This window comes from Lactuca saligna, chromosome 5 (assembly GCF_052625555.1).
Source record: "Lactuca saligna cultivar CGN05327 chromosome 5, ASM5262555v1, whole genome shotgun sequence".
NCBI lineage: Eukaryota > Viridiplantae > Streptophyta > Magnoliopsida > Asterales > Asteraceae > Lactuca > Lactuca saligna.
The window spans coordinates 219,543,003-219,567,741 of NC_136421.1; the positions used below are offsets into that span (position 1 = coordinate 219,543,003).

The 24,739-nt window shown below is 33.4% G+C and overlaps 1 protein-coding gene, 1 long non-coding RNA gene and 1 other non-coding gene across 9 annotated transcripts; 2 read left to right on the top strand and 1 right to left on the bottom strand.

The window, feature by feature from the left end:
• Nucleotides 1-4,341: 4,341 nt before the first annotated feature.
• Nucleotides 4,342-7,785, bottom strand: LOC145044979 (uncharacterized). 7 transcript variants are annotated; one of them, XR_013681740.1, is made up of 5 exons: nucleotides 7,085-7,785; nucleotides 6,855-6,999; nucleotides 5,197-6,657; nucleotides 4,817-4,914; nucleotides 4,342-4,610 (listed from the first exon to the last, which is right to left on the bottom strand). It is a non-coding gene; the product is annotated as an uncharacterized LOC145044979 (long non-coding RNA). The 7 variants fall into 7 exon arrangements; XR_013681738.1 differs by having other exon boundaries at nucleotides 5,197-5,320; nucleotides 5,618-6,657; nucleotides 6,855-7,784; XR_013681736.1 differs by having other exon boundaries at nucleotides 6,901-7,785.
• A 973-nt stretch (nucleotides 7,786-8,758) lies between these two features.
• On the top strand, nucleotides 8,759-11,798 carry LOC145044980 (protein trichome birefringence-like 16). The gene is made up of 6 exons (XM_078993340.1): nucleotides 8,759-8,934; nucleotides 9,383-9,600; nucleotides 9,787-9,948; nucleotides 10,049-10,204; nucleotides 10,483-10,678; nucleotides 10,774-11,798. The coding sequence occupies exons 2-6, from the start codon at nucleotides 9,438-9,440 to the stop codon at nucleotides 11,594-11,596; spliced, it is 1,500 nt and encodes a 499-aa protein (XP_078849466.1). The 5' UTR covers nucleotides 8,759-8,934; nucleotides 9,383-9,437; the 3' UTR covers nucleotides 11,597-11,798.
• A 2,875-nt stretch (nucleotides 11,799-14,673) lies between these two features.
• On the top strand, nucleotides 14,674-14,776 carry LOC144998950 (U6 spliceosomal RNA). Its single transcript, XR_013660483.1, has one exon. It is a non-coding gene; the product is annotated as a U6 spliceosomal RNA (small nuclear RNA).
• Nucleotides 14,777-24,739: the final 9,963 nt, after the last annotated feature.

Genomic DNA, 24,739 nt, shown 5'->3' on the forward strand with positions numbered 1-24,739 from the left:
GTGTATCCAATTTCTCAATTGCAATATGAAGAAACGTTAACGTTACGAAATACGCTGATAATTCTCCGAAACCCTTTTTCCCGCCGCTCAAAATCCAAACAAAGATACGCATACCGACCCGGGAGTTGGCTGCCCAAACATTCTCTATCTACTTGCCCCAACACTGACCAATGCCAGATTCCTGACCAATAAACACCTGTTGTGGAGACATTCATCCTTCTCAAACAAGTACTTCCTGCATTAACTCACTCTGACCCCTTTCCTCGGTCACCGACATCTCTGGTCTCATGATTTCTTACCGCATATCTCTATACTCCACTTATAACTGCTCTTGACAATTCTCTACTTTCTTACATACGACACCCAGTTCTCCCCCACTTAGGGTTCAAACCATCACCAAATAGCACACAACCAACCATAACTATTTTCTCCAGCAAAATCGCACCTGCCCCCGGAAAGTGCTACACAATGCCCGATAATCCCCCCTTAAGGAAATGAATCGACCTCATATACTCTAAACCTCTGGTGAACTCCTCAAGAACTTCTCGTCACGTCTGCCTCTAGTCGTTCCAAATCTCGTACCAATCTAGTATCCAACAACTCAACTGCTCAATAACATCCCTGGCTCATAGACTGAACCATAAAATCATCGTACCCCCCCACCTCAACTCATCAACCAACGCTCCAACACCGGGATCATCCCAAGAACAGGGACCCACTCCCATATTCAACACCCTATGGATAGAAAACTCTCTGCACTGCTAAACTCGACTGAACTCCCCACTGATACCACTACCGTACACCCTACTATACTCAAATAGGTGTAGCGTGGCCCTCGACTATCTCAGTCCCAACTGACTATGTGCTCATGATAAATCACTGCCTCGCGGCACACATGCTAATTTCTAGGAATGAAAATATGGACTCAGTACTGTGACATCCCCATTTTCACGGCCAGAAAAGACCGATTTTTGTTTATGCTTTATAAAAATCAGAGTTCTTCTTTTAATAAAAATGTTGCGGAATTTGTTCCCAGAAAAACATGATAAATACGTTATTAAAACATTTCCGAAGAAACGTACTTTATTCATTTTAAAACGTTTGGGATGTCATCGTCAATACAGGAACATAAGCATAAACAAAACTTACATTTATTTACACTAGTGATCTACATCTCTTTAAATCTCTCAGTGTAAAGTGACTTCGTATCAACACCTGTGATATAAATAAACTGAGTGGGTCAGGTCGGGAAACCTGGTGAGTACATAGGGTTTTCAACCCACAATAATATAATTATTATGTTTAAACAATCAAACAATCAACCCAATTACCCATCCCCATTATCTTCTTTAGTCTTAAGGATCTACCCTAAGAATCAGCTATTCCTCGTTTATTTAGTCCTAAGGATCATCCTAAGGAATCGACATGAAGTCCATCATTACCAAGGCTTATAGAATATATCTGGTGAACACGTAGTCCGAAACATCTGGTAAACACTTAGTTCAAAAGTAACTAGTGAACACACTTAGTTCAAAATACCTTGTGAACACACTCAGTTCAAAGATACGTAGTGAACACACTCAGTTCAAAAATACCTAATGAGCACCTAGTTCAAAAATACCTACATGTTACGAAACTGCTATCGTTCCACTGGACCGTCTAGTATCGTCCATAGTCGTCATCTATACTCCACTAGATGACTGGATCACTGACAACACTGATGTCTCCCATCGTGTTATCACAAAACAACTATTTCATCTACCCATGTTTTTTCCAACACGTTTTGTAGATATAAAATACGTATACAATTTAAATCATTTAAAACATGTATAAAAATCTTTCACTCAGCATAGACAGCAAGTATTCAGACAATATGTACACATAGCACGTAATTTATATTAAAATACTTCATATCTATGTGTAAGATGAAAGGGACTATGCACTCACAACACGTAAATTATATAATAAATACTTCATATCTATGTGTAAGATGAAAGGGACCATGCACTCACCTGAGAAGGTGGTGACTCGGTACTCGAACAACGCTTCGTTTACTTTAAAATAATTTCCTTCGACGAAACCTAGTATTATCACCAATAGATTTTAGTCTATTATTCGCCGAGACTAATTAATAGTCTAGCTATTATTACTATTATATAAGCGTTAAAAAAATACTTATATAACCCATAATAATATCCCAAGTATTTATTATATGTTCTTAATAACGTTAATATAATTAAATAAAAACTATATTAAAAATAGCGTAGGCGTAGCTCACTTACAGCGGGTTTTATAAAAAACCAGGCTTTGCTTGGAGCAGCGTTTCCGAGCCGAAAAGCTCTTCTTCTCGGAGCCGTTGATATTCCGGGGCTTCCGTCTTGTGCTAGGGAGGTTCCCTAGGCTTTTCGAGGGATTTCGGGGCTAGAGAGAGGTTCTAGAGAGAGAGTAAAGAGAAGAAAGAATGGGAAAGGTGTGAAGAAAATGAGGGTGGGAGAGGTGGTATTTATAGGGTGAAAATGGCTGAACTTGGTGCCACATGTCACCATCTAGTGGCAAGACTTAGGGAGAAAGCAATGACCAAGATTGTGCCACATCACCCATTTTCGCACAGCACACTTCCGACTTCTAAAATCCGTAACTTTCACATATGACCTCCGTTTTTGACGTTATTTATATCCACGCGTAGGTAAAAATAATATATACAACTTTCTTTTTGACTCCATCGGCTAATTCTCGACCGATCTTAAATTTAACAGTACGAGGCGTTTAGACTGTTAAATGACCGCGAAGAATTCGTAACTCCTTCATACGGACTCCGTTTTCATATGTCTTTTTACCATTGAGTTCCTATTAATAAGATCTTCAACTCTCATTTAGGTCGCATAAGCCAAAAACCGCTCGAACTAAAATTCGAGTTTCGGGTTGTACACTGCTAAGCCGAATCTTAGAAAAATCATAACTTCCTCATACGAAGTCAGATTTAGGCGTTCTTTTTATTGACGCTGTTAGTTTAACATATTCTACGAATTTCATTTAGATCACTAAGGCTAAAAAGTCCTCCATCGTAAATTCACTATTTACGCTTCCCGGTGCCGTGTCGGTTCCGTCGCGAAACTTCGACGAGTCATAACTTCTTCGTTATAACTCGGATTTCGGCGTTCTTTATATGTACGGACACCTTGTGACATATACTACAACTTCGTTCAAATTATTTATTCTAAATAATATTTTGTCAAAAAATCATTTTCGACCCCTATTATCTCTAAATTGACTAGCCCGGATCTACGGGCGTTACAAGTACTCCCATATTGCTTGCTGACAACTTCAAACTTTCTAAGTTCCTCTTATGCATCATAATGAGTTTCATGGTGAGATGCACTTTTTCGGTGTTCCTCTAATGTTGGTGTTCCTCTTATGTTCTTTAACCTAACTACCATCAAACATCTATACCTTTCTTGGTAACAACCATAGGCTAACACACACCCATCTTATCTTAAAAGTGAATTATGAATGACAGTTTAGATAAATAATCACTCTTAACTTGTTTCTATTTAAGTTGTCATTCAAGGTTTACTTTTCATGTTTGATGGGTGTATGTTAGTTGATAGTTGTTACCATGTAAGGTATAAATATAGTAGTTAGGTTAAAAAACATTAGAATAACACCAACATCATAGAAACACCCACAAAGTGCATCTCAACATGATACTCACAACGATGCATCAAATGAACGTGAAAAGTTTGAAGTGGTTAGCAAGCAATAAGAGAGTACTTATTTCACATTTCCATTCATAGAAATTATCAGTGACTATATTTCCTTTGTTTATAATAAAAAAGACTACGTGTTACATTTATAAATGATTTGTTAATATTAATATATAACTAGGAAAGAATCCCGCGTTGCGGGTGTTGGAGTTACAAAGGTTGGAGGATATGTTGGAGTTACAAAGGTTGGAGGATATTTCATAGTCTTTTATTACCCATTGTTATTTACAAATTTGACCACACTTAGATTTAGAAACATCTATTTTAATCACAACTTTTTCAGGTTGACCAATGACTGATTTAGTTAGAATCAATGGAATTCCCATGCTTTGCGGGGTTGGTAATACAAGTGAAAACTAACGATGCAATTTCAAATCTTGCTGGTGTTAATCTGTGCAAATTAGAAAAAATCGTTCAATAATTATTAGCAATAGAAATTATCATAATCCAGAATTGAAGATCACATGTAAGAGGAAACACAAAAATATCAGGATCCATAATTAAAATTTTCCATTTACACCAATTGATCTCTCTGTAGCATCAACTAAGTATGATTTAAAATATTTACCAAAACGACTGTAGCATGAAGGGCTTAAAAAAATTCTTAAAACTCATACAATAACTTAAAAAAAAGAAATGAAAAACATAAAAAAAAAAGGAAAACATTGTAAAAAAGGAAACATCAACAATTGTAAACAAATCAATATATAAAAATAAATCAATACATAAAAAGCACCTCAATGTAAACTAAAGTTGCGTCATAATGTTTTTCATTAGTCTATGCAATAAAAATGTCCAAGAAGACAGACAACCATTCAAAGATAAATCCACCCAGAGCATGAATAACTGCAGATCAATTGGAAATAAAAAAATTAAATTAAGTTGTTAATCCTCACAATTTATCATTAATCATATTAATATACTATGTTAACTGCATGCATCATGTATAGATTGATTATAAACCCCTTTAATCACGTACATTAGCAATCAAATTTTAAGCTTATGTCATCAATTTGTCAACAATAAGGGAACGGGAACTCATGACAACATACCTAGAGGATCTATAGAAACCTTCCCTTGAGTCATGAAAGCTTTTGCAGATGGATGCAACTTCCGTTTCAACAAATAGTCATGGATGTAAACATCCAACCTAGAAAAAAAGGGCAATTCCAAACTTAGAATAAAATCATCTAAGAATAAACCATACCTTTATAAATAAACAAAAACTAATATTTATTTGTTCTACATTTAATGCAACCTTTGATCAATTACATGAACAAATAATGTTCTTGCAAAAAGAAGAAAACAAAATGGCCTCATCAAGCAAATCAGTTTGAAATGTGATTAAAATATATCAATTCACCATCAAAACTTCAAGTGTGTGTTATAGTATATGAAGAACAGCTAGAACAAAAATATGAATGGTACTTACATTTGCTCAACTTCCCAACTACTTTGCACCATCTGGTTCACAACCAACTAAGTGGATTTCCACTTACTTCCACGTAAACCAACCATAAATGAAGAGGGGCAAATGACAATGGGCGAGTATGGAGCTACATGGTTGAATGGTGAGGAAGGAGTGGATTAAATATGTTAATTGAAAAAAATATAGGTCATTTTTTCAAAGAGTTTATTTATATGGATTGAATTACTTAATTTCCTTTTTTTAACTTACCAATCATGTAATTAGGTCTACGGTTAACTTTTATATTTAAAAGTAGATTAAAAAAATGTATTACAAATTCAATATATTCATGTATATATCTATTAAACAAAAAAGTGATACAAACAATTTTTTTAATATGACTATTGAAATTCAAATTCCAAACCACATCCAGAAAATTACATACCAATTTCCAGTTATACCCCTGCCTCTCAAACATGTTTAAACTTTTGTCCATCCATTTTGACTATTCTATTTTCCAAGTCAAAAGTTTGAGCTTAATCTTCAAATTTTCATCTATGCCCCTATCCCAGCTCAAATTATAAGTCACATATGTATATAAGTCATAATATTATGGTTAGGAAGTAAAGTTCGTATCAATAATAGCACTTTACTTATGTTTCGTTACACACATCAAATATGATATAGAGAAAGTAAAAACTAAAAAAATCGTCTAGGCAAAAAGTTAAAAAGAAAAAAGTAACAAAAAAGATGAAATTAAAAAAAAACAACATATAAATGTTAAACAAAAGTATATAATCAGATAAAATGAAAAACTTTACAAAAGAAATGGTTAAAAGGGAACATTTCGACCAATCTCTCTGAATAGAAATCATCTATTTCCCATGGAGGAGCAAAGATGGTTAAACAAAAGTGTATAACCAACAATTTTACAAAAAAATAACATATAAATGTTGATGATGAAAACTGATTACTAAATGTTATAATCAGATACAATTAAAACCAAGTAAAAAATGTTTAGCACATAATGAATACATGTCCTAAATTCATAGGCAATTGCCTTCTTCTTCTTCTTCTTATTTTTTTTATTATTTTTTTATTTTTTATATTTTTTTCAGAAGAAAAAAACTGATCTTTTCTAAGCATCTTGGTTCAAGCATTTCATCGAGCAGTTGGGGTGCATAGTGAGACTCTCTTTCAAATGTCAATATGTTGTGTGCATAAAACCCCAAATTAGATGAAAGAGTAAGTATAAAACATTCAAGATGAGGATAAAATATTAACTTTGAAAAACAATGCAGATAATCAATAAAACAAAAGACGAAGGAGTAGTGGTTGATGGCCTAAAAGATGGGGTGTAGTAACTTAAAGAAGGTGTGAAGCCATCAAATGTGTTCCTTCCTGCCTTTGAATCTACCAAGAGTTCTCTATCAGACTTTATATATGAGGCCAAACCTCCAGGTAGCTTTAATTAAGTAGATCTACCTAGAAGAACTAAGCAAATGTCATTATAAGATACAAACAACAACAACAAATTAATGCAATCCTTTGCATAAGCATCAAAAAGCTAGGATCTGATATATTTTAATATAATATTTCCAATTTAGGGTAATGGAGAGGCGGTTACTCGATACCAAGGGCAATAGAGATGACCAATCAAAGGGATAACATATAGAAATTACCTAAATTAATTGTTTGATTCATCAGCCTGGCAGCAAGTAAAACTACCTGAGAAAGCAGACCTTCTTTATCATCATCATCAACACCAGGATCAGGCCAATTCTCAAATAAATGAACCTGCCCCATCTCCAACAACATTTTTTCGAGCTTTATTTGCAGATACCCCAAAAAAGTAAAATCAATCCCATGTGACTTCATTTCATAACAGACACACTCATACACATACACATACCTGTTCGGGAGATAGAATCGAGTTTTCTTTTTTTTCTTTTTTTTTTAATTATAAATTTTTCATAATTTTTTTTTGAAGTTTAAATGATGAAGATGTGGAGAGTTCATTGAGTTGAAGGGTAGCAAGTTTCTGAACGACGAAATCGACCGTTGAAGCCATGAACTAGGAAATTGTGAGAGTAGAAGAGAAAATTGAACAAAAAAGGTACAGGGTTATACTTGGTTTGCATAGACAACTTGAAGAATTTTTGATGAAACCGACAATTAGATGAGGGCAGACCGCTTCTTGGAATGCATCACGTAGAGTACACAAGGTTCTTCAGAACTACAGAGGTGGAGAAGGAGTATTTGTAAGGGTGTGACAGTGTTGAACGATATTGTCTAGGGTAGTGAGTGTGGTCGTTATTTGTTGCTAGTGAGGGATTCCGGCAGGCTTCTTCCGATATACATAACTTCATCTATCACACGATGGTGGAGCAAGCAACCAACAGTGAGACGTAGACCGCTCGTCGGAATCCATTAAAGGAAGAGAGGGGAGACGGTGGGGGTGAAACAGATGATGTGTGATAATCGATAGTTAACCTAATCGAATAGAAAATATGTGGGAGGAGGTCAGTTGGGTATATCGGTGAAGAGAAAGGAAGCAGTAGCTACCGACACTAATCTCATTGTTATAACTGACACGTAGCAATTGTGTAGACAGTAGAGAAAGATGCAAGCTGCACGTTTAATCCATTATTCAGTATAATATACAGATAAAAATATATAATCATCAAAAAGTAAAATCGAAAAAAAAACAACAACAAATAACTGTTCCTTAAGGGGTTTGAAATTAATCTATATATATAATAATTCAAGGGTAATCTTTAGAAAGAGAAATTCTCAGAAAAATCATAATATTTTCAGAAAAATTTTATTTTTGTCATATTTTTTTTCGAACTGAAAATCCTGATTATTTGATTTTAGACAATAATATATCATTTATTGTTAAAAGAAAAAAGAAAAGAATTTTTTGTTAATTTGAGCCAAAATGAAATAATTGAGATTTTATGTTCAAAAAATAAATCTTAGGACTAACATGAAACTTTTTTGAAAATATTAGAATTTTTCTGACAATTTCCCTTTTAGAAAAATCATAATATTTTTGTTATTGGTTAACAATAAGTAATTTTAAGAAAAATCTTTTTATTTTGATCAAATTAACTAGTTAAATCTAAGAAACCAAACAAATGGTTTTTTTTTTGGAAGTTTTAATTGACATTCTATGCTTTTTTTTTTTTTAAGTAAAATTTAATTTGAGATTCTATGCTTTTTTGTAAGTAAAATTTAATTTGAGATTTTCCATAAGTTACTGGATATTTCTCTTCTAATAACTTGACATGCTTAATTACATTAAAAGCACCATTATATTCATGATCATATATAGGGAAGGGGGAATGGAAACCCTATTCCATCAAGAATTGATCATTTCATTTAGTTTAAATAATACCATACATAACATGTTAAATTACAAAATAAAACCTGAATATTCAACTTCCAAAATGAATTAGCCTAATTGTGGAAATGGAAAATAAATATGTATATATTCATATTTTGCCAAAATGGGTTAAACAGTTATTATAAATAAGTAAGACCCAAAAGGTGACCATCTTAAATTCTTAATTGGTATCCATTGCTAACAACGTGCGAGGGTTTCTACGCTTAACATCGTCTTCTTCTGTTCATATCATTTCTCTATATATTCTCAACCTCTTCAACTCATTTTCATTTTCAATAAAAAGAGGAAACCCCAACCGCTTTCTGGATTGGTCCTCGATTCAAGGGCTCATATTCATTCCGAGGTCCATTCAGGTATGCAATTCCTCAATGCACATAAACTGTATCTGTAAATTGTAATTGTCTGCATATATGCAGTTGAATGATATGTACAGATCGTTGCCCCGATTCTTAGGTCTTTTTATTGATTGTTTTGTTACATTCGTTTTGGGTGAGAAACCGTTCTATCTCTTTCGGATTGTGGTAAATAATAGTAATTATTTAACTTTAGATCCAGATATTGGTTTGTTCTTGTTTGAATTAGTTAGCGCTCCGATTGCGTGATTCTCGATTACTTGATTCTCAGTAAACAACTTTGATTCGATAATGTCACCTGCTTAAATCGTTTAGTCGCAACGTTTACAATTGCAGGAGAGGATAAATGTTGGAATAAGGAAGAGTGTATGTAGATCTGTAGAAAGGGTTTCGTGAAGAAGAAAGCTTTCAAAATTTAATTACTTTTTTCTTGTTGTATGTTCTGCAGATATCGGTCTGAAAAGGCAATGTTATTGGATTAAGAACCAGAATTTATCTTATCGATGAAAGGAGGAGGAGGCTACTTCTATGGGCTGAAGATGAGGCAGCTCTCTCTCTTCTTCATCGTTTTTGTTTGTGCATCGATTGTAGTCTGGAATTGGGAGAAAACCCCTCGTCTTACAACTTTGCTTCCACCTCATGATCAATCATTACATATCTTTCCAGGTTTGATTTCATATCTATCTATCCTATCCTCCTTTAAAACAAATCCATGGACTTTCCTACGCAAATCTAAACCATATTCTTATCTTCCTGATCTGCATTTCTAGTAATAAGAGGTGGGAGTTTTATGAATAACTTTGCAGAAGATGTTTTTGAAAACCTTTTCTTTGTTGAACGTTGTGAAACCAGATGAATTGAAAAGGGAAAGGGAACATGTCACTGAAGTAAAACAAGACTTTAAGGAAGATAAACCAGTCGTTAATAATATTCTCCCACCATCACTTTCAACAAATTCAGCATCTTTGAACACTCGACAAGATGAATCCCCAACAACTCACGAAAACCACCATGGTAAAAATTCTCATTCTTTTCTTCACTGTGATTAACAAACTAAAGTCTGATTTTATAAAATATGTCGCTGGATCTTATTATTCCTGTTACATGGATGCAGAGAGCAATAATATTATTGAAAAATCCATTTCTGAAGGAGATGATGACTCAAAACCATTTAAACCACAGTTAATAGCTTCAGTAACCTCCCATACAACAGAGTCAGCTGTGACAGAAGAACACATTGACACTCCAATGACTAATGTAGAAAAGCAAGGTTTGTCTTACTTTCTTTTTTATTTTATTTTTTCATTTCAAGGTCTAATAAATTATTATTATATAGAACAATAACTGAATAAAGATGATACTTCTTAAAGGAATGAGTGCATAAACATTCTTTCTTGATTTGGAAAGGATAGAACCAAATCTGGAATACTGATTTTTAATACTCATTAATGCTTCTTGAATACTCTTTAAACATCAAGACTCATGTTACATATTTTTATATCTCATTAATTTCTTGCCAATTCCTTTTTACACCAATTCCAATTCCAGCCTGCAACTTGGGAAAAGGAAAGTGGATTCCTGCTGATAACAGACCTCTGTATTCCGGATTTGGTTGTAAACAATGGTTATCTGGAATGTGGGCTTGTCGTTTGACACAAAGAACAGATTTTGGATACGAGAAGCTCAAATGGCAACCAAAAGATTGCAAAATTGACGATTTCACAGGACCTGAATTCCTCAAAAGGTAAACAAAACAATCAAAGATTCGATTCCATTTTACATCTGATCAAAACCACGGTTTAACCGATTCCGACGACACATATTCCATTCCATTTCCAGAATGCAGGATAAAACCCTAGCTTTCGTCGGCGATTCCTTGGGGCGACAACAGTTCCAATCTCTGATGTGTATGGTAACAGGCGGCGAAGAGATGCCGGATGTAGAAGACGTCGGAACGGAATACGGTTTAATCAAAGCCGAAGGGTCAACTCGACCCGACGGATGGGCTTACCGGTTCCCAACCACCAACACCACCATCCTCTACTACTGGTCCGCAAGTCTCTGCGATATTCAACCCGTTGACCCGACAAACCACGCCACCGACTACGCCATGCACCTCGATCGCCCACCGGCGTTCCTCCAACATTTTCTCCACAAAATCAACGTTCTCGTTCTCAACACCGGCCATCACTGGAACAGAGGAAAACTCAACGCCAACAAATGGATCATGTACGTGAACGGAAAACCTAACACAAATAGAAAAATCGCCGACATCGGAGGCGCTAAAAACTTCACGATCTACAGCGTCGTGAGATGGGTGAACTCCGAGTTGCCAAAATACCCGGGATTGAAGGCATTCATGAGGTCGATTTCACCTAGGCACTTCTTCAACGGCGAATGGAACACTGGCGGTACTTGTGACAGTACAACGCCGGGGACACTGGAGGTGGTGCAAGACGAATCTAGTGATCCGGTGGCTGCCGGAGCTGTGAAGGGGACGGAGGTTAAGTTATTGGATATAACGGGGTTGTCGTTGGTGAGAGAGGAAGGTCATATATCGAGATATTCCATGCGAGCAGCTCCCGGGACGCAAGATTGCTTGCATTGGTGCTTACCTGGAGTGCCTGACACGTGGAATGAAATCCTTTTTGCACAAATTTGAGATAATATATGTAGTTTTTATTCCCATTTTTTTTAAATGTATAATTATTATTAGTATGTGGGAGATGTAATTAAAAGCAGAGTTTGTTGTTTTTGATATGAAAGAGGGAGAATATTTTATATGTTGTATTTGGTGTATGTTTTTTTTGTACCCAAGTAATTAAACCAATTAATACATTATACGCAAATGTCTTGTTAATTAATCTACTCACTATAATCGATGCATTGTATTGAATATAGAGGTGCCATAGAAAAAGACCATTAAGGTATCTATAAAATGTTGAACTATATAGAGTTTAATAGATTGATATATTATTTTTTTATATTCTATACAAATTTATCAATATTTTGTTTAATAGATTGATATATTATTTTTTTATATTCTATACAAATTTATCAATATTTTTCTACAATGTATTGAATTTTATAAAGTTCAATAAAAAGTAAGATACGATAAAATGAACTTTAAATTCATTAAATACCAATATGATATCTTTTCAGTGGTAAAATTTCATCAATTTAATTTAATAACTATTTGCCACACACTTGCCACCACATGGTTTTAATCAATTTAAAAAAGGGATAATGACTTGAAAGGGTAACCAACTTTCGATTTTTATCACATTTAGTCACTAAATATGAACAAAATTGAAAGTTTGTTTCACTCTAAAAAGTTCAATGACTAAATGTGAACAAACTTCCTCTTGTATTATGTTTTAATAAATTATTTATTTTTGTTAAATTGTAGCAACATTTGTTGATGAAGAAATCTATGAAATAGAAAAAAAAAAAACAAAAAAACAAAACCCTAAAAATATATTTAAAAAAAAAAAAAACAAAAAACCAAAACCGAAATACAAAACCAATGGTTTGACATTTTCCAAAATAAAAAATCAAAATTTCCAATCTGATTTTGCTTTTACAAAAAAATGAACCATTCTCACTGATGTGAATTATGACCATTGGTTTGGCATGCGAAATTTGTGACATCCCATGAATATGTAGTTACAACATCGTCTGAACTCGTAATTCATAGTAAGGGGTTAGAGTATCATCGCATGAATACGTAGTTACAACATCGCCTGAACTCGTAATTCATCACCTACAGGTTATGGGTCTGCTGGTGTTTCCACTGTGTTGTCTAGAATAGTCTGTGGTCGCCATCTATACTTTGGTAGATGACTACATCGCCACATTGCTGGTTAAGGTTATGGTATCTCCTTTCATCCTACATCACATATTCATCATCATCTATATACCTAATTATCATCACATTTCTATCATCACATATCTCTCATCATTTTATTTCATCACACACTAACTATTTCATTTACCCATGTTTCATCCGCAACATATTTGTAGATATAAAATAAATATACCGTTTAAATCTTTTAAAACATGTATAAAATCGTTCATCCAGCATGGACAACAAGTATTCAAATAATGTGCACACATAGCACGTAATTTATATAAAATACTTCATATCTATGTGTAAGATGAAAGTAACTATATCTACCATAAAAATCCCATAAATGCTTCCTAACTTCGAACCCCAAGGTTTACTCTACTAAAGCTTCATATTCTCGGCTCTCTGAACCTAGAAGGGTCCAGATCTATCACACCAAAAAGTTCAAGATAGCTCTTCCTCTCACTCTAGACACTCAAGCTCGCTAGGGTTCTCACTTATGGGAAAGGTAGTGGCAATTGAAGGCCATAAGTGCCTTTAAATATGACTCAGGCCCAAAGATTTAGGGTTTCTGCCAACAGCGCAGACTCGTCGAGTCGCCTCACCAACTTGTCGAGTCCATTCATTAATCCGAGTCATCAGTCGCGACCTTACTCGACGAGTTGAGGCGTCAACTCGCTGCGTCTCTCTTCTTAACTCAAAAGAAAAATACTTAAATTAATACCTGGAAATCCGGATGTTGTATTTTGTTTTTTTATTTCATACATTTCTTCATCAACAAATGTTGCTACAATTAAATAAAAATAAATAATTTTGCTAAAACATAATACAATAGGAAGTTTGTCCACATTTAGTCATTGAACTTTTTAGAGGGAAACAAACTTTCGATTTTGTTCACATTTAGTCACTAAACTTTTTTTCGTTATCTATTTGCCACTAAACTATTGAAACTGTTCACATTTTACCCTTATGACCGGTAACAGCCGGTCATAAGGGTAAAATGTGAACAGTTTCAATAGTTCAATGACAAATAGATAACGAAAAAAAGTTTAGTGACTAAATGTGACAAAAATCGAAAGTTCGTTACCCTTTCAAGTCATTATCCCTTTAAAAAACGGTGAGACTGGCGGGGTTTTTGATAAGGGACAAAAGCTTCGTTGATTGGGCTTTGATAAGGTTAGTTCGACTCCCAACTTGTGCATCTTAATTCAACTTATTTTTTATTTTTTATTTTTTATTTTTTTAAAATCTAATCTACTCTTAGTTCTATATAATTTGGTTTGTGCACTTCTAATTAGAAAGGGAAAATTGAACCTCATGACTAGACTTGTCGTCGAAGCCCAATTACATGGACAGTAAATCCTGAATTCGAGAAACACTAACGTTAAATTTCAAAGTTCTAGGTGAATTTTTGTCCAACCAAAGATAGTTTCGACTGATTGTATCTTCAATTATATAATATATTAATATTCACTTTGGATTACGATCACTGATATCTTTAGAATTTTAGTATATTTATTTTGGGATAATGACTTAGGAGGGTAATAAGGTTTTCAGTTTGTCTGTATTAGGTCACTAAGGTTTTTTTTTGTGCGTATTAGACCAATATGGTTGTTATTACCGTTTAGAAATAGTCCTTTTACCGGTTTTAACGGGTAAAAAGGACAATTTCTAAACGGTAATAACAACCATATTGGTCTAATACGCACAAAAAAACCTTAGTGACATAATACGAACAAACTGGAAACCTTATTACCCTCCTAAGTCATTAACCCTAATTTTAAAGACATTGAGAATATATGACCATCAACAGTAAACTACTTCGTTTATAACTCGCGTCGTCCCATATAACCTGCTACTCCTATATATGGTTAAGCTCTTCATCTATAGTCGTGCCTTTGGGGACATCCGATAAAATTGGAACGATACAGAGAAGATTAGCATGGCCCCTGCGCAAGGATGACACACACAAATCGAGACAACATGTGGATTCTATGGTCAGATTGATCTTCTTGTTGATGTCTTCAACCATTTGTGGCAAGTAAGGGTGATCTTTCTTTCTATAAAGTCTCCTTTAAGTTTTTTACTTTTCTTTTCATTAAGTTTCATGCTTTATAAACTTCCGTTTATGTGTTGTATATAGTATGTATGTATTTGTTTATGTGTTGGTGTTTTTATTCATTTTGCAACTTCAGTCTCTTAGTTCATGTTGTGGTTTTGCTTTTATAAAATAATTGATAATAGACATCCTATACAAGTCCCTGTTGGTTTTACATTTCCATTCGTTATCAAATGTAGACATTGATGGGAGGTATCAAAGTGATATTTTGTTTTTGTACATATGGATGTGTTCATGTAAACATTTAAATGACAAAAAAGAAGTTATTGATAAAATGTTGCATATTTATGTAATGAAGATCATCAATCATATGAGTTTCTGGACTTAAAAGTTCTGGAAGGGTTGTGAGATAAGTTTAAACGGAAGCAACTATTTTCAGTCAAACAAATCAGTCACATTGATTAGTAAGCACGTTTTCTAAATAATTAGGGTTAATGACTTAGGAGGGTAATAAGGTTTTCAGTTTGTCCGTATTAGGTCACTAAGGTTTTTTTGTGCGTATTAGACCAATATGGTTGTTATTACCGTTTTGAACTAGTCCTTTTTACCCGTTAAACCGGTAAAAGGACTATTTCTAAACGGTAATAACAACCATATTGGTCTAATACATACAAAAAAAATCTTAGTGACCTAATACGGACAAGCTGGAAACCTTATTACCCTCCTAAGTCATTATCCCTATTTATTTTGGCTTTTCGCATTAGTAAATAATTAATATATTTAATATAATTATAAAGTAACTTTTTAAATAACACAAAATTATACGGTTGGTTTTTTGGTTCGCGAGAATTAGATGAATGTTTGTTTTTGATCCGATACATTTCAAGTATAATAAACAAAAAAACAAACTAAACTAAATAAATAAAGAACAAAAGAAAAGAACACAATAAATTCACCAAATTGGCTTTCACCAAGAAATTGTTTATTTTCACCAAGAAAACAAGTTTTCAAAAAGACGGTCACCAAGTCGACTACATTAGGGTTTCACCATAGTGTTGAATATATACTAATGTATACAAATATATCTCTTGATTGAAATGATTGTATCTAATCTATACTACGAACCGATCTTCATAACAAATACATCAGATCTGCTATCTATTATATACTTATCTATATCATTACCTAATATACCAATATTACACGAAATTACTATCTACACGTTGATGCTGCTAGACTTGAGACGCTGGCATTGATGCTGATCTTGATGTTGGTGCTGACAGATAGCGTATAAAGTGTTTGATTCATCAGATCATAAGATGTGACCTTACAATTTCCCACTATCTGATTATATAAAAACTAATTTTTAATAGATTCTTCAGTTCATGCTCCCTATGAAAGTAAGGTTGAAACTTTAAGTTCTTCAGCTTTGATAAGGCTCCCCCCCCCCCCCCCCCCCCCACCCGAGAAAGTGACTTCCAAATTTTGAACATCAGCAATCAGCTTGGCTCCCCCTTAGATTTTGCTTGTCTTCCAATCAACATTTAGTAGTTGACAATTTTCTCCCCCTTTTTGACATCAACAACAAATGTGGAACTGGAGGAAGTGATCAATGTATCAAAAATTGCTACTTGTAACCCAATAAGATTGTGATGTCTCTTGATAGTGTGGGCTTAAACTACCATTCACTAACATAGTATTGCGAGATTTCATCAGCGTGTGGTTTCATACGCAGACTCATTAATCACTTTTATTAGAAGAAAAATGGCAAGAGTGGTATGATGCGTGTAATACGTTCCGGTATGATATGTACCCATCGACAAAGATTTTTCGAATTCTCATTAGTGTCTGGATTTATACGCTGAATCATAAATGTCTAAAGAAGAATATATGGAGAGAATGGATTGTTTCCGTCACACTGAGGTGGAATCAACATGAATCATAAACAATGATAACCAATCAACAAGAAATGGTTTATGAAGGTCTGTATCGATCGGATACACTTCAAGTATAAAGAACGAAAATAAGAAAACATAAAACAGAAAGTAAATAACACAACGAGTTCTCCAAATTGTTCTTTCACCAAGAAAGAGTTTTTGTCTTCACCAAGTAGACGGGTTGTAACAAAGACGATTGACACAAAGCCAAACTCTCTACATTAGGGTTTACTTTAATGTGGATTATATACTAATCTATACATGTATATCCATGATTTAAGGGATTGTATTTTATCTATACTAAGAACCGATCTTCATAACAAAGATATCATATCTTCTATCTATTCTATAATTATCTATATCATTACCTAATATACAAAAGATTATATAGAATAACTATACTATGCGCTGATGCTGATAAGCTTGATATGCTGGCGCAGGTAGTTGAGAAGACGCTATCGCTGATAGATAGCTTGTACGAGTGTTTGACTTATCAAATCATAAGGTGTGACGTTACAATCCCCCCTATCCGATGATGTCAAAACTAATCTTCTTTAGAGTCATCAGAAGAGCCATTGTAAAGCTTGTCAACTTCTTTCAAGATCTCAGGCTTGACCCATCTAAATTTATCAATTTTAAGTTCATCTAGTCTTCTACTAAGCTCCAGAGATATCAACATGCGATATCCTCTTTCCAGTTTAAAAGGACCAAGTCCTTCCAAGTGAAGATGAAACAAATGTTCAGTCGGAGTAGATGGAAGATCATCAGTGCATTGAAAGCACATTTGATTCTGACTGTCAAGATAAAATATCCCAAGCTCCATTTCAGGAATGAACATGTATTTGACTTGTTCAACACCCACTGGTAATTCATTATTGATGTAACAAGTGTCGCCTAGAATGAAATCCTGAAAGGACCAATGAATCTGGGGCTCAACTTGCCTCACTTCCGAAATCGGATGACATCTTTCCAAGGTGACACCTTCAGAAGGACCAAGTCTCATGTTGAATCTATATGCTCAAGAATCATTATCGAATGACATTGCTAATAATATATGATCCTATAGGGTCACACCTTTATCAAGTTGACACATTTTGTATATTTATTATTAATGTGATTGTTAATAAATAATATCGATTCTTGTATTTTAATTAGGGAATATTTTTTTGTGAAAATAATAATTATAAGATAGTATAACTAATTATTATTTTACATGGTATGAATTAATAAGTCATGCACAACATTTTGTACTATTTGGATTCTTTTTTCTTTTACCTAAGGACAAAGTTGATATTTTATAAACATGGTTTTTATAAAAAAAGAATCATCATCTTTTCAAGAGGTATGTCCTAAATTATTAAACAAATATAGAGGTTACTTGTCAACCTCCATGCTTTGTTTCCCCATTCTGCTAAAGGCTACAAATACTTTAGAGTATTTTATTAAAAGGATAGAGTTGCTTTATATTATTTTAATATAAATGCATGTTTTGCATGTGACTGTATAAATGAGTGTTTGCTTGCAAAAGTTGCAAGTTTTTGGTGAAACCTTCTCTTTTATTCTCCATGGCCGAAACCTCTCTCTTCTCCCTCTTCTTGTTATATATGGGATGAGAGGTCCGAGAAATAGATGGGATAAACATGTCAAGTTAAGAAATAGTTGTTTAGGATCCCATAATCTAGGAGTTACATAAGATAGCCATTGTCTTTAGATCCAACGACGTAGTCTTCAAAGTGATGCGCCCATACTTCATAGTCTTGAGTATAGAGAATCGGAAACCTCGTAGTGGATCCTATACTATTAGAGATGTTGATTGGATTGATTTGTGAATCGTCGTGAGACATGATGAAAAACTTCTTCTTTTAATATGTTTGAATCAGACTTGTAAAGTTGAAAATAGGGTTTTATCCAACACCAGATACAATGCCAACAAGAAGAAGACAACTTCTATATATTCGATAAAAAGGGAAACCCTAATGGATTCTTCAAACAGAAGAGATGCGTATATATTACACAGTCTCCCGCTCTGATACCAATTGATGTGATTATTGAGCTATTAGATCGATAGATTCAAAACATATAAACAAGAATGAAGCAATCAAAGAACACACAAATGGATCAAAAGATGTGAATGATTAATATCTCACACCTCAGAAGAGCTCGATGAAGAACTTCGACTGTAGAGGTGTGCTTAGGGTTACAATTCAAAAGCTATTAATGAGAATGATTCCCTTAAAGCTATGCATGCATGCATAATATATAATCTAACCATAATGCTTAAACCATGGTTGGACAAGCCCAAACCAAGTAATTAAAATATCAGCATTAAGCCCATATAACGCAACACTCTAAACCCAACAATGTCCTTTTGACACTAGGACACTAGTAAAAGATGAGTGATGGTGCATTAACCTAACACATTAAACTGGAAGGTGAAGCCATCATAAAGAAAGAACAATAGTGAAAGATACATGAAGGTATATCTCCAATTTGAAAGAAGACAAGCAGTATGAGGGACATCTCCATTATAAGAAAAGATAATAGTGTGAATGATGGTAAGTCCACAAGAGTACCTTGCTCTAAGGTGTTAAACTATTGTGATAACCAATTTAATGGGAGGAAATTTGTAAGCTCCACTTCCAAGTTTTATGATTGGTAATGAAATGTTAAGATTACACACTATATATGATGAGGGTGACAGAAGAAATAAGACTCCAAAGTATGATAGCTTGATGATGATGAAGTAGTATTAGGAAGGTGTTATATGATCGATAAAGGAGGAATATGATTCCACATGATGGATCAAATAATGCAACTTGAACATCAAACGATTTTATAGTACTAGCAAGGTGTGGACAAGAATGAACACTTGAAATTGTTAAAAAGGATTGTCAAGAAGACAATGACGAGTAAAGGAAAATTTTGAAAGGATGATACATAAGTGTGATGATGCGATGTTGCAAGAACTCACAACCCTCTGGAAGCTGAGTAAGAACAACATACGATGCTTGGAATTATGAGTTACATAAAGAAAACAAGGATAAAAGATTTAGAGCATCTAAGATGTGCAACTTGATAACACGGACCGGGCACATTCAATTACAATTGAGTAGTAGGTTTGGGTATTGCTATTAATCTAGATTCGGCAACCAGACGAACAATGGGTAGACTTATGATAATGAGAACTTTTGTTATGAGTTTATACAAAGGATATAATTTTGAATCAGGTCATTATGGGTCACTCATCTGTGACCAAAGGACACATAAATAAATTGATCTAAAAGTTGGTTTTGTATTCACAATGAAGAGCTAAGAAATAGAAAGAGGCAAAATATGATGATACATAGGAAGTTAAACTGGCAAAGTGCGAAATAGAAGACCCGAGTACTCGAACAATAATGTTGAAGGACACACGAATGATGAAATTATGATTGAAACTATATGTGGTTAATAGTGAAAAGCAAAGGTGAAATTCGAGATCCATACAGAGTAAATGTGAGGCAAAGAGTTTACTGCGAAGAAATAAACAACACATCCTGATGCATGATAAAGATCATATTGTGATCCAAACCTTAAATAAATGCCTTCATTTCTTTTAAGGGGTAGCTAGTTAGAAAGAAGCAAGTTACAAGTGACAAGATAATTTGGACCACCAAGATTTTGAAGTTGAGTTGAGACAACATCATGTGCTTTAGATCTTCTTGTCATGGTATGCTTAGGCTTGTAGGTCTAAGAAATGTGTTAACTCATGAAATGATATTTTTGATTTGACACGACAGTTAGAGTAAATGAAAGGAGATATGGATAAGGTTTGGGAAATATATTAACTTGGATGATATGGTACCTGTTGGTACAAAAGTATAAGATTTATAATGATATGCATGATTGATTTGTCTTACAGGTAAATGTATAAGGAGAAAATAATTGGTATGAATGAACTTAAAAGATATGTTAAAGGTAAAGTGTTAGTACTATGAATTAGAAATCAAGAGATATAGAAATCGAAGTATAGAAATGAGAGGTAATGAAGAGTTATTAGAATATAAGTATAAAACCCAACAATGGGTTAATTATGATTATAGAAATAGAAATGAAACAATATATGTACCATAGTGTGTTTTGGAAGGCATTCAAGCCGAGTTGAAGATACTATGTTATGTTTGAGACTTTAATACTAGTAAAGGTCAAAAAGGGCAGGATGAAAAGATATATTCGTAGATAAGTGTTGGTATTGACTGGCTAATGAAATTAATAAAAAATGGAATTTACGTGATGTGCTTGAGCATGAAGGGATATGCTTAGGCATATTAGAACCTAAGTAAAGAAATAAATAAATGTTGATTTAAATGTTAAAAAGGAGCTAATAAGGATTCATACGTGCCTTAAACATTTTTGGAACATGATAAGATGTCATGTATTAAAATATTTGATATCACTGTTAGAAAATTTTGTTAAAAGTTAAAAAAAGGGGACAAAAGGGTTAATAACCCCTATATTTGTATTATTGATTATTAGGTAGATTTATATTTTGAAAAATGAACTAAGTGATGTGACCATCAAGGGAATTTAAGGGTGATTGGATGAAGTTCTAATGAGATGCCTCACGATGTAATTTCCTGGACGGAATCCTTTTAAGGGGTAGATAATTGTAACATCCTAGAATTTAAGACTATATTCTTAAATTAATAAAGTAATAAATGAAAATTTAGTTATATAAATAAATCATCAAATATCAATCATATGATTAGTGGTATGAAGTTTGGAAAGCTATAAGTGAAAATAATTAACATTTTAAAAGTTAAAGAGCCAAAAGTGTCAAGTTGGCAAAGTGAGTTTACCAAAGGGTTAACTCAATGGAAGGTATTACAAAGGTTATTATATGGATGATTAAGGACTTAATATGTCAGATCATGAGTTAAAGTCACAAGTATTGAGGTTTGGTGAGTTTTGGCTAAAATAAGCAAACATAAGGGACCAAATATGAAAATTTTAGAAATAAGATGAGCACCCTCCTCATTTCTCTTCTATATTCACGAAGTCTAGAGAAATATTTTGGAAATAATATGAACAACCTCCTCATTTCTCTTCCAGATTCATGAAGTCTAGAGAGTCTCCATGATTCATCATCTTGTTCCATCTAAGGTTCGATCTAACTGAAGAATTAAGTAAACAAACAAAGTAAAGAAGGAATATAGGCTTGCAAGGTACAAATCTTCTTCCCATTTAGCCTAGAGATTGTGTTTTGGTTAAGTGGGTAAAAACCCAATGTCGAAATTAGATCCATATAATGGTTATGGTTTAGGTTTCTAACCTTCGTTGAGTTGTTCTGATGATTCAGTCTCCATCCAATCATCGCATTGATGGATTTGTGGATTTGGGTGAAAACCCTCATGAACCCTAGAAATATAAATTGAGGATTTATTGTTTATATGTTAAATTGAAATAGATTATATGACATAGATGTTGTTTGATGACAATTAACCCAATTGGAATACTCAAACACACCAATGATGGTAGAATCATGTATATGCTAGGATTGAAATGGATTTGCGGACAATATGATGAAACTAATAAAATCCTTTGTAGCTTAGAAATTGTTAAGCAAATGTAGTTCATAACCCTGAATGGATTCTATAAGAATGATAAGGATGCAAAATACCAAGTGTTTATTGATTATTGGACGAATCCATGGAGTTTGTGGTCAAAAGGACATTTTGGGAAATGTATAGATTACTACATAAAGATTGACATCTAAGAAATGAATGACTTTCATGAATATGAATTGACACTATGGATATGATATTAGAAAACAAACATGAATTAATGCTAGTGAAGTTCTAGCTTTAGTGATTGTTTTGGCCTAAAGGGCATTTTGGGAAACATGGAATGAAATTGTGGATTCCATAGTTAGTTTCTGTACTTACAATGAGATTTATCGTGGTTTTATATACTTGACAACTTTCATATGAGTATTTAATGAGTTAAAAACAAACTACATGAGTTTTAGAATGTGCAATTACAGGATAGACTAGTTAACCATTCTATTTCAAGTGTAAGGATCATCATGATCTTAAAGGTTTCAATGTGAACTTAATGGATTAAGTGGAGTGTTTTAAGATGATAAAGCACATTCTAAACATGTTTGAGAACCTATAAAAGCATCACTAAGCGAATGGGAAAAAGGTTCTTAAAGAACTATGCAAACTAGAGTGTTATATTGAGTAAATTCGAGAATTTTGTGTGTGCAGACCTCATTCCACGGACATGAAATGGCAAGGAAATCATTCAACAGACACATAATAACCTGATCAATGCCATGTATTTTTTTTTGTAACTTTTGCATACGGACTCGCATTTACGCATGGTTTTCGCCTACGCTCATATTTTTACATGAGGAATATTTTGAAATAATAAAATTTAGTAATGGAACCTATGAGGGGCATTTTGGTCATTTTAATGAATTATGTCCATGTTATATAGGTGATGTTTGAGAGTGTTGCTCTAGGGAAAGGAACTAGAAGAGGAGTTGCTAACCTACGTGTGATTGAGGTGAGGACATGTTGGAATTTTTGCTACTTTAGGGCACATGGAAAAATTATTTTATGATAATTAATGCAATGCATTAATATATGAATTGTTTTGAAATGAAAGTGTTAAATGTTTTTGAAAAGAATGTTTTGAAAGTTAGAATGTGTTGGAAGAACAAATGTTTGATATGTGAAATGTGTATTTTCAAAGTATATCTTCCTAATAACCTATGATATTGTAAATGATGATATTAGTATTGTTAATATGAAAAGTGAAAACTAAGAAGAAAGTAAAAAAGAAAAGAAAGTAAAGAATCAATGAAAGTTGTCCGGGCCATAATGCCTCATAAGAGGTCTAGAGGAATCTACTGGGGTGGAGCGTCCCCTTTGCGAAGTAGATATTCGAGTTTGCACGATGCCTTGATGGATTGATTTGCTCTTTCCAGCTTGGTCTAGACTTGGGAATACCCTAAGTACAAAAATTGGCAAAGATTTAATATTGTAATTAGCCCTTGATAAAAGAAAAATAAATCAAGAAAATTTTCTTTTGAAATGAAATTAAAATAAATGAAATGATAAGATATGAAACGATATTTATGATGTTGCATAAAAAGATTTTTCCTTGAAAATGCTTGAAAATGTTTTATGGTTTAAAACTATTTTTTTGCAAAGATGAAATGTTTCTTTGATGAAAATGTGATAAATGTTTTTGGTCACAAACCCACATAACTCATGATATATTATTGTCTTACGTATCTCTTTTAATGTCATATATCTTAGGTTATAGTTAACCATAAAGGATGATAGATGAAAGTTAGAAGCAAGAGATGGAGAATTGAGTTGGACTTTTTTAGTTCCTTATTTATTGTATTGATATATTTCTTATTTTCTCACTATGGTTTGTATGATGCTTATTGGTAACACCTAATGCTTTAATCATAAATGTATTTTGTGGGAATGGTTTTTGTTAAATGTGGGTTAATTTCCAAAAAGATTTTATAACCAAAAATTTGGAAAAGTTAAAAAAAAAATTAGGGTGTTACATTTTACATGATTAAAGGTTGTTCCCTATGAAACCTACATAAAATCACACACCTGCATATTAATCATTAATATTTCTAGTCATTCAGTTCATTCATGCCCTATTTCATATATCCTAATAGAAAACCTGTGACTAAAAACAATACCATTTTCGACAATTGTCACTAAACCAAAATCATCAAGATCTAAAAGCATGCCAGGGTGTTTTGTTATCTAATATAGTAGCTTCCATTGCTTCTCAGCAGCCAAAAACTAATTGTGATTGTAGCAGGTAGCATGCTCCATCATGCAACTGGTTGATAAAATTTGTTGATAATTTTTTAAGGGTAGTCAATGCATAGACTTTAAATATTATTATTAACTTAGATCTATTTGAGTTAATTAATGTTCCTTT